Genomic DNA, 12,024 nt, shown 5'->3' on the forward strand with positions numbered 1-12,024 from the left:
GTTTTATTGATAGCAATTAATTATTAATCCAAAATAATTTGATGCAAAAACTATCAGAAAGAATATCCCAACATGACGTGACCTTATAGCGCGATAAAAATAGCGTTGCAATTATAAGAAGCGATGGCATCTGACTGGTGTGAGCGAGAGGGCATGAGGAAAACGTGGAAAAAATTGTTAATGTGATTTATCTCGCGAACGATCGATCTGCAAAAATTGACATTCGAACATTTTGACATTTGTAGTGTTGGGCGTTCTGTTTTCAAATTTAAGTCTTTATTTGTCAGTTAGTTCTTCTTCTGCCTTAAATAATTCGCTCATTCGTTGGATTGAATTTTTTATCGTTTTCTTTTTAATCTTTTAAGATTCTTATTGGTCTGTATTTATAGATAAAGTGGCCACATGAAAAGTTACATCTAAAGAGTAAAAATGTATAGATAAATTAAATCGCAGTTATAAATTGGAATGAAATATAATTTTGATTGGTTTACTAAAGTTTTGTTAATAGATAAGAAGGCGGTTGTAGGTGTTATGATTAATTTTATGTGTTATGAATAAATTATTATCTTAAAGGTATTTTATATTGTACTATATGGAATTAAATTGAAAGAAGACAAAATCAGGCAATTTAAAATACATAGAATTCACAAATATGTATAATAGATAAATATAGTGGTAATCTTTATCTTAATTGGTTTAAATATTGGTTTCCAGAAACCTACTTCACAACATTAAATTATTTTTAAAATTATGTTTCAATTTACACATTTACTATTCCTGAAATTCAAATTACGAATTTCAGAACTAAGTACTCAATTTAAAATAACATTGAACTACAGCCGGTAACCTTAAGACAGTTGGTATAAAGTTCAATTTTGTTATTTAGGCCAACTGTTGAGAACGCATGTTTGAAAGAATGATCGGTTCATTGAACTATAAAAATACTGTATTGACGTAGAGATACGAAAATTACTACGTCATTGATTTAATGGGCTGAAAATTGCACATTTTTCTGCATTGGGTCTCTAAAAAGCCGTATCATCAACATAGATTAGCGAGAGTTTTATAAAATTAATAAATAGTTGTAGGAAATTGTACATTCGAATCAAACGAACGACGAAGGAAAACAAATAATATTATATTCACGATAAAATAATTTTCCAACTCAAAAATTGTTGAAATGTTGAATTAAACTATTTGACTTTAAATATTATAAGCTGTGGTTAGCGTGGCACTAAAATCCTGTAGTTTTCACGATAAGGCACTTATCAGCTGTTCATTACAACATATTGAGATAACATTTACGATCATTACCAATGAACTCACGGTCGTAATGAGAGCTTAGTTGAGGGGAAGGAGACAAAGGGGAGGTCGACATAATACTCGTAACTCTAGCGCACAGAAAAAGGGTTTTCCAAGGAATTTTGAGGGACCTAATCCAGTAGTGGAACTATATAAGCTAACAAAATAAAACAAAAAGTAGTACATGAAACATTTTAAAGTGTTCAGTGTTTGAGTTAAATTAAATTTAAGTTAAAAATAAAATATAGTTTAAAAAAACTAAAAAACACGCTTTTCAAGCACATCAAACTAAAAACTATAAAATAATTTTTAATATAAGCTGAAAACAATAATGAACGAAAAATACTAATATTGTTGTGAATAATTTTTAATATAAACTGAAAATAATAATGAATGAAAAATACTAGTATTGTTGTGAAAAAAGCGTGGGGCGCTTTGTGCCATATTTTTCGTGTACTCGATTGGAGTTATATATCTATCATACAAATAATTTTTAATATATGCTGAAAACAATAATGAACGAAAACACCTTATTTCTCACTTTAAACATGCAGATTTCATTCAAATTTCGTACACTTATCAAGAAGCATCATTCATCCCATCATCCCATTGCTCAATACACGAAAAATATGGCATGCGATGCAATATAAAGTAACAGTACGTTAAAATACACAGAATATATATAAAGACTATAGAGTAAATGTTTTTTCATATTATATTATTACGAATCTGTAACTATAAAAAATAGGATACGTATACTTTATTTTTTTATCATAAATGCGAATTCAGACTAATAGCTTGTACATGTACAGTAACTTTATTTACAACTAGCTTCCCGCTCGCGTTGTATTGTATTGTTCTCAGCTTTTTAACCTTCCTAGGACAATTTAGAATGTACCAATACCATGATTATAAAAATCAGACCAGCCATTCTTGAGTTTTAACGAGAATAACGAACAGGATATGTGATTTATATATAAGATGGTATACCCTAGTTCCACATACAATAGTCTCAGTTGAAGAATATTCCCATGTTAAGGTTAGTTTATAGAGTATATAAAATGTAATAAACTTATGTTATGTTACGTTCCTAACCTACTCAACTATCTCACTCTTTATTGCGGCATACAAAATTCAATAGTTATCAGTTATTCAAATATATGAATAGTAACTCTAACAACAAACAAACAATGTTGATACTTGTTTGCATCGCGATTTTAGGTAAGTGATAGGTAGGTAGTCTATAGCCGCACGTAAAACCGATTTCTGGCCGAGGCGACGGGTCGCCACGCTATACGATGGTATATACATGCATACATGAAAATAATGTCGATGTTTCACATCTGCCAGGCGTCCCGTGACGGCTCACAATTTTTTTAATATAATTAACATATATACGAAGTGAAAAATTCAGATTAATTCTGCGATTAATCAGCACATAATAGAGAGTAAATTTTGCAAAAAAAAAATTGTTATTATAATAGAAGTACACCCGTTGGTACAGTACAGAGATACAGAAGATCAAATGTAATGCGAATTTAAAATCTGCATAATATATTATAACTCAATTGTAAACAAAAAGTGAATCAAAAACAAATCTCCTTCAAAAAGTAAAAAATGAAATCAAGTCGAAGTCGGTGCTTCATTTCAGTTTTTTGCTCGTTTTTGAAGATTTAATATTTTAGTTCCATTTTTAGTTATCAATTCATGTTTTATATGATTTCCTTATTGTTGGTTAGAATTGAAACAGATTAAAATGGAAAAAATAGCTTTAAAATACATTTATTTGAGTATTTAACTAAATAAGACAGTCATAAAAATCGATTCTTCCAGTCGAAAGTTCTGAGATAACAAACAAAAAATACAGTTCAATTGAGAACGTGCTATTTTTTCAACCAATTTAAAACAATTCCAACCTCAATGAAGAAATAAAGCGATCTGACTTACAAATAAAGCAATAAACACCGTATATCCTTCACATAACCTCAAATATTTCATTACGATAGGCGGGATTAAACGAAATTTACAATAAATTTGTGTCAATACAATTTAAACCGTCATCCATTGTAATAAGTATGTCTTTCGTTTGGATATTTCATGGTTGAATATCATTCAACGCCAGCACAGAAGGCAATAATTTGCATTACGCATCACTTGATACGAATCCTTGACCAACAAAATGAAGCAGCTAAGAACAAAAACTCTACAATTACACGTTCCCAAGAATTGGTCGTTGACTCTTACATTCTATAGAATAACAGCTACTATCATCAGGTAGGTAGCAAGATACCTAGATACACGTCGTTTTCCTCAACCTTACTCTAAGAAATTAATTGTTGAGTAAGGTTTGTAAATACACTGTTATAAACTTATAAAAATGATTACATTAATCTTGATATACCTATTTTTATTCTACCTATCTGATTCACTGCATAGTATAAAACAAAGATGTTTTCCGCCGGCTGTGTGTTCTACTTAGATCTTTTGAATAAAGCAACAGATTTTAATGGTTTTTATTTTGATAGATAGAGTGAATCAAGAAGTAAGTTTATATGTATATATCATGTTTCAATGCACCCGTGCGAAGCCGGGTCGACCGGACGGGAACTTAGAAATTAAATTTGTTTATTGTTAAAAAAAACAAAGAAGCATAACATTAATCAGGAGAGAAACCCGTTAAGGTACTAAAAAAGAGTTTCGTTAAAGATTTTGACATCGAACAAAGGCCAGGAATCCTTAAAAATTGCAAAAACATGTTTACGGCTCTGTCACGTTGTAGCAACCTCGAATACAAATGAAACAGTGTTGGTATTTACACAATAATATACAGTTAAAGGACCTAATATATGTCAACTGACTCATCATATAGAATAGCACTAAATTGTATCTTTTAACCACTGAAATAAAACAATACACTTAGTAAAAAGTAACTCTGGTTCTTTCAATGTATTAAATAAAAGTTTTGTAACTGAAAATGGTTCAAATGCCAGTTGGGCTCATGATACTAAGGGTTCCGTATTCAACCAATTTTTCACAGATGAACGGACAGACGGACATACAGATGGACACATTAGTAAATAACAAGAACAGTTAATGGAAAGTATGTAAACGTGTCTTAGAACTTTTGCTTTCGCCAAATTATAAATCTTTCTACAGAGGTATTTGCTATTAGTTTTAATATCATATTGTGTCTCAGTAATTTCAACACCTACGGATAGATTTTTTTTAATGAGGACATTTTTACACTTACTAACAGCATAATGTTTTATTAAGTAGTTTTTCATGACACCTTTAAAGCGATCTGTGTTATGTCATTTAACGGATTAGCATGAGGTCAATTTAGATCCACGTAGAATATAAAATAAAGTCATAATAAATGTGTAGTGTTTGCCAAGTTATGTTTAATCCAGTATTCGCAGTAGTGGAAATCATTGTGTAAGAATTGCAAATTGTTTTATTCTTTACTATTTAACAGTAGACGTTTTGAAAACTCTGCTTTAATATAAATAAATCTTATGTAGAAAGTACACACAATAAAAAAAAATTAATGATAATGTTTTTAGCTAATAACTATTAAATTTTATGAAAAATGTGATTGCAAAATGCTTCTGAATCATCAACTTCCAATATAATATCAATAACATGTAAGTAATGTAAAATAAATTAAATGATAATGGACAATATTATTATCAATATTTCAGGGTCGTAAAAATAATTTGACGGTCACAATGCCAAGTTGGATGCTTTTATGTGCAGTTTAATACTTTGCATATTAAGGCATCAAAATGAATTGAATTGCATAACAGAACTCTGTTTGTGTTTACTGGAACAGTTCATGATGTAATATTTCAAGATAATATATATGTGTAGGAAAAGTTTAATTACAGGATAAGTGACTTTTTCGAACCAAACAACTAACTAAATAGTGTTCTCAATTGAAGATTTACAAATGAATAGTATTTTTTAAAAGATACACTTTAACATACATAAATTCACATTAAGAAATTGTCAACTGTGTTCTTAGTAATCATATCACAGTGATTCATACAAATTTGGATGCTGGCCGCGGCTTTACGAGGTCGAGGTCCGGCCTTGTGGTATATCGCATCATCAGTTGGGCCAAGGAACAGGCCTACGTGAGACGCATCGTAGTGCTTCGAAATGGCAGATATCCAAAGTAGCACTGCAACGATACAGTTTAAGGACCATGAGAATTCTGATGTTATTTGACATTTGACGTTGCATTTGACGAAAAAATCGTAAATGAAGAAGCCACGTTAATTAAGCCTTACAAAGTATAATATTGATTTATTGATGCTTGTGAACATATCAGAGATCTGTTCACAGGATACTTTATCAGCATCATGCATTCAAAAAGCATATAATAATCGATACAAGTGACAAACAGTTATATAAACTACTAGCTTTTCGCCCTGGCTTCGCCTGTGGTACATATATATAGTCTATGTTACTCGTGGATAACGTAGCTTTCGAATGGTGAAAGAATTTTTAAAATCGGTCCAGTAGTTTTTGAGCCTATTCATTACAACCAAACAAACAAAGTTTTCCTCTTTATAATATTAGTGTAGATATAAGCCTATGCAAAATAAAAAAAGAGATATCGTTCTTGATAGTAATAACTTCTTAGTAAGAAATGTGGACTATAAACACTCTTTGCATACTAAACGCAAAGCCATAACAATAAATGACGACCATGTAACCTTACTAGTCCGTGACACTTCAACAATAAACCATTTGACGACTCGTTTAAGCAACGACCAGGATGTGACTAAACGTGATAGGTAACGAATGAAAAAAATCTAATTACTTAGCTAATAGATCTAAAAGAATGGAGCCGAATCCTAATTGAAACTGCTTATTGAGTTTAAATTAGTAGTAACGCGGTACTAAAAATAAACTGTGTTTAAATATGTCTAAATTGATTTGAAGTCATTGATGATATATGACATCTCTATATAGACTTAAATAGCTGTATGTTTCTCAAGTAGCTAATAAGTCAATTAATAATATCATATTCACTTACATTACCTTAGAACCTTAAGCGAGAAATATGAAATGATTGCAACAGCAGTGGCTATAATAAAAGAATCCGCATTGCCTAGCAATTGATTTTGTATTCCTAACCTCATTAACGTAATTGATAATGAAATAAACAACAGACAAGAATTCAATGCCATGAGTGGTGAGCAACAGCTGTAGCTGATTTTACGATCTATAAACCACGGCAGTTTGTTGATAAAGCGAGTTCCAATCGTCCTAGCACCTCAATGCTAACTATTGAAATAAACACTAATCAACAATTAATTGCTGCTTTTAGCTATGTTAGGGACGTTATTGGTTTTATTTAGATTTCAATGCAATCGTTGCTTTCATCTAGTTATTATTTATTTCTTTTAGTGTTATTGTTACTGATTTCAATTTTTATGCTTTATTTATATTTACGTTTTTACTCGACGTCAACTAATCAGTGTATCATAGGATCGTCACCTGTTTTTCTTTTTTCATTATAATTTTCTATTACGGCCTCTTCTTAATCTTATTTTGCATCTTCATTTGATTCTTTATTGTGGGAGTCGAGCACGCTTCGGCACGAATTGGGCCAGCTCGCACCGGGGAAGTACCACACCCCCACAGAAAACCGGCGTGAAATAGTGGCATGCCACTGTGTTTCGTACGGTGAGTGGGGGAGCCGGAGGCCCGTTTCCTTTTCCTCACCCGTCCCAGTCCATTCCTTCTTTCCAGTCGTTAATCCATTCCTTTTCCCTTACCCCAAAAAAGCGGGCAGCGCATTCGCAGAGGCCCTTTGCGAATATTCATGGGCGGTGGTGATAGCTTACCATCAGGCGAACCACCAGCTCAGTTACCCGCTATGACATAAAAAAAAATAAAAAAAAAGATTCACTATGAGTTACATTCAAAATCTCTAGTAATTTCTGATATAACAAGATAATTCATTGCTTTATATTTATACATTGTAAATATTTCTTTAACACGCGTAGTCATCATTCATCTGCGAGAAGTTTTTATTTGCTTCAAGTCAAGGTCAGTTCATTAAAGGCTTGCATATTACACTTGTGTTCATAATAAAACTGCAAATAATTGTTGAATTATTATAATCTGTTCACAATGTCTATTTACCAATTTGGACCAACGACAATATTTCAGTAAAATATGTTAACGAAAATTCATATTTTATATCTTATTTTGTTTTAATTGCTATATAAAAACTATAAAATTTGTGACGCAGAGCAGTACGCTAATAAAGTTTTGGATATCTTGAATTCCATTTTCCAATTAAACACCTTTATATATTAATGAAATTATTCCTCTAAAGTACAATTCAATTTGATACTGAAAGCATACAATTTGGTTATAACCATTGATATGTCTCCCAAATTAATAATTACCTCTGTCGCTAAACGTATCTCCAAGCAATTAAACATTCCTCCTATGGTACACACAAGCTGTCTAATGTAATGTAATTAAAAATATTAAAACCCAAGCCTGCACGTTTGCCTTTCGTCACGTTGTTCGCTGATAATGGCTGCAACACGTTGCCCTTGACTCCGATCACAATAAGCTGGACATTTTGCATCATTACTCGACACTATACCTACTACCATTATATACCTTAAGCAGACTACCTGAGAATCCATTTAATGATCTGCAAATTATACGCGAGGTTGTATTGGATGCAAGTCGAACTTGACTCTGTTATGACTTGTCTAGCTTACGGCTCGTTTCAATACTTTATTATTCATACGTACTTAAAAATTATTATTTCAATGATGATTCAAAGTCATCTGTTTTCATTCAGAGTAGATTATTTCAGTCGGTTGAAGAGTACTGAATAAAAAGTCTTAAGCAATGTTTTTGTTCAGCAAAATACGATATTATACTTGATAATAACTTATTTTCTTTACTGAGTGTTTCTCCAAAAAATTGGCACAATTGAAAAAAAAAACGAAATATGCACTTCCTTTAATGAATTTAATTGCATTGTTTTCTAATAACAAATCAATCGTCGCGTGAGTCTTATTATCATCAGTATTAACCTTGTCAAGTTGCTTTACAAACCTTGAATTAAAAATGTACCAGAAAGCAAAATTACTCTTACTTTGTTTATGAATAATTGCGGCCAGAGTTGCTTAGAAATAGAAGTAATTATTTGATAAGAATGAATGCGGAAGACTGTAATTATCTAAATCGTTAATGTCTTATCAGCGGCAAAAACAGGAGAATCACCTGTCAAGAAAATTAGAACTGTCTTAATAATATTGCTTTCTATCTTTACAGATTCGTGAAACCAGACGAAGTTGCGAAGCTTTGGGGTCAGATGAAACAGAACGACAACATGACGTTCGAGAAATTCAGCAGAGCTATGCGGTACCACTACAGGCAATCAGTTCTCGTCTCGGTCCCCACGGCGCGTCTCGTCTACCAATTCGGCCACAAAGGACCTGACTTCAGAACCGACAACCCGAACTTCGTGAAAGTCAAATCGGAATTGGATGTTCACGACATGACCTTCTCAAATTCGTAGTTAAGTTTAGGAATGGTTGACATTTTGGTCAATAATTTGATTCTCAGAGAAGGAAGGATTGTGTTAATGTTAATGTACGCTCTTGGTACAATTCTTTCTAATGCTGTTCGTAGTTAGAGAAGTATTAAGTGCGCGTTGGCGTTGAATATTGAAGGATATTGTTTGGTTATGAAAAGAGGATTGTCCAAGAGCTTAATTGTTTTCAATGATAGAAAGAATTAGGGTATTGTGAAGGAGATTAATTAGATAGATATTACGAGAAATGTCTGAAAGATCACGTATGCTCAGAGTAGGTATCGGTATAGTTTCAATGGTTGTATACAGAACAAAGATTGTTAATGGTTAGTCCCGTCAATTAATGGTTGTAAAACCAATTTGTTGAAGTGTCCATATTATTTTTTTAAGTGTTTAAGTGTATTTTCCGACGATGTACACTTTACGTCTTAGCGATTTTTCAGAGCTACGAATTTTTGATAAAATATTTTTGACGTTTCAATAGTTATTGTTGTTACCATAATATTAAGGTTATATAATAGTTATTAGATTAATCAATTATGAGAACATTCCAGTTTTATTGTAAGACGTATTTGAGAATTATTTATATCACTTTGTTTAAGTCGATTTTTATAAGTTTATGTTGCCATATTGTGAAGTGGTTTAATGTACTTAATGTTATTTAATTATCTGACATTACTTTTTTCTAGAAAATATACATAAGACACGTCTCTCAGTGCTTAAGATTATATATTTTATAAGATGAAAAGGCGCAAATGTGCAATAAAAATTTGAATGACAAGTGAAGATATGTAGGCCAAAGATAATGTAATGAACAAAAAAAAAACATGATTTTTTTTCTTGTGAAATTCTTAATATATATTATACGTTAGTATTTAAGTTAATAACTCTCAGGCAATTGCTGTGATGTAAAGTAAATTTGTAAAATTACTTTTATTTATGTAAATACTAAGTTATAATTAATCTAAGCATTTATTTCTTAAGTCCGAATTTTCATTGTACTAATTAATGGCTTCAAGGTAAAACTAATAATTTCGCCATCATCAGCAATTAAAAACAAAAATATGTATTATTTACAATTTATTTATTTATTTTAGTGAAATATGTTTTATACTACTTTTAATCATGCCTGTTGTATATTATTATAACTACAGTAACTGAAGTACAAATTTTGTCTAAACATCACATTAAAATAGTTGTTTTTTTATAGAATTTTTACATCTCAAATTACGCATAATAACTACGAGTCTTGTTATAAATCGACCCTCAATTATAATTAAAGATAATCTTTAGAATATCTTCATTTGTACTGTATTTATATGAAATAATTGTCGACATTACGATGGTCTAACTTTGTGACTGGACTTGTTGGTGTATGGACATAATATTAAATTATTTGTTACTAAAATTAACTTTGTTCGAACTCTTTTCATTATATTATATAAATAACTGTAGGAATTCGCATACTTATAGATAATATTGTGCTCAATAATTTCTCTTGTCTTAATGATAATTTAGTTTTTCAATACATTTGTTAAAATTGTATAAATCGTTCGGATTATAACAAAATGAAAGGACTGCTCTGTCTTATTGAGCAGAATATAAGAAGCCTAGTTAGTATAACTGTGGGATATCAGAGAAACGTAATAATGGTTCTATTGGTGCATACAATTGCGTTGGTTATTCACCTCTTAACTTGGAGGAAGATTCGGCGAAACATTCGTTGGCGAGTGTCGTTGGGAGCCACAAATTCGTAATGAGCATAGTAAATTCCTGTTCTCTATTCCTTCCTTTAATTACGCCAGAAAAACCGGTCCCAACGAAAAACTCCCTAAGATTAGGGTACTGTTACACATGCGTGTTAGTTCTACGCCTCGATATTCGCAGGATGGTGTAAATGCACCTTAAAAGGCATAATAGTAAAACTAGTTAATGACTATACGAGCAATTTTTCTACTTATTTCTTATATCACGTGTTCTTTGTCATGGCATGATTAAAACTATGTTTTTATTATTGCGAATTTATATAACGGTATCAGTTTTGCTTCTACTAACTCTATATGGCTATCAAAAAGGAAATTTGAAATATAATGCTCTATGACAATATCCAGTACGTATTTAGTTGTTAGCTTGTTTTAGGATTTTTTTAGCTTTATCGAAAAATTGTTTCTTTTTTTCTATAATCTACGGTAGGTTTAATATTGTTGATCGTGCAATTTTAAGACAAAATATGTGAAATCTAAAGAATACATGAAATATGAATGTGAATTTAATGGTTTTATTTATAAATTATCCCATTCTTCCTGGTTTGTTGTATTATTTTACTGCTTTCTTAGAAAACATATAAATCAACAATCTACTGCGAATTTATGCAAGTAATATTCAAAAAATTGTATCAGTTAAATGGTTAGAAACTGAACAATTGAGAATTATTATACATACCTAAATGTACTCTCGATATAACGTGCAATTTTACAAAATTTTCCAAAGCAAATTATGAAATCAGTATAATGCAAATTAACAACAATTGATACGAGTCGAACTTTTCTGTAATTCTGATTATTGATTAGGACCTCGTATTAAAAAAAAGAAAAGCTGGAAGGTTAGGGACCAGGTGAGTGTGCAAGATATTAACTAATGAACACGATTTAAACTATTTACCAGCTGCTTTTTTAGTGAAGTGGGAATACATACCGACGGCCGGGGAAGGTTTATGTCGTGATCCTGCTGACAAAAACCCCATTGAGCTCCATCGCGCCGTTTTTGGTGGTCTCTCCCAGACACCGCTAATTAAAATATGACATATATTCTGTTTACAAATGACATATATTCTGTTTTCATAAACTATTGCACAAGCATAATGTTGTTTACGTTACAATGTAATTATATAGTTCCAGGTATTAACGATTATGTTGAGTATGGTCAGTTATTATTACAACCTTGCATTTTATTTATTATAACGTCATAACTCATCAGATAAAAAATATAAGAATTATAATTGACAGATCATGCTGACCGTGGTTGTTTTTAAATAGAGTAGCGTGAGCATTGCTATCGGCCATACTGAGTGATGTAGCAAAAAAAGCATTTTTGAATTATTATTTCAATTTATTCTGTTCCTCAAGAGCTCCGCTTGCTACTAA

The 12,024-nt window shown here is 31.3% G+C and overlaps 1 protein-coding gene across 1 annotated transcript in view; it reads left to right on the forward strand.

The window, feature by feature from the left end:
• Nucleotides 1–11,146, forward strand: part of LOC119832203 (ETS-related transcription factor Elf-3-like) — a 30,249-nt gene extending 19,103 nt beyond the window's left edge. The window contains exon 2 of the mRNA XM_038355830.1: nucleotides 8,620–11,146. Coding sequence (XP_038211758.1) covers nucleotides 8,620–8,866 — 247 coding nt within the window. The 3' untranslated portion in view covers nucleotides 8,867–11,146. The remainder of the gene's footprint in view (nucleotides 1–8,619) is intronic.
• The last annotated feature ends 878 nt before the right edge of the window (nucleotides 11,147–12,024 follow it).

This window comes from Zerene cesonia, chromosome 15 (assembly GCF_012273895.1).
Source record: "Zerene cesonia ecotype Mississippi chromosome 15, Zerene_cesonia_1.1, whole genome shotgun sequence".
Taxonomy (NCBI): Eukaryota; Metazoa; Arthropoda; class Insecta; order Lepidoptera; family Pieridae; genus Zerene; species Zerene cesonia.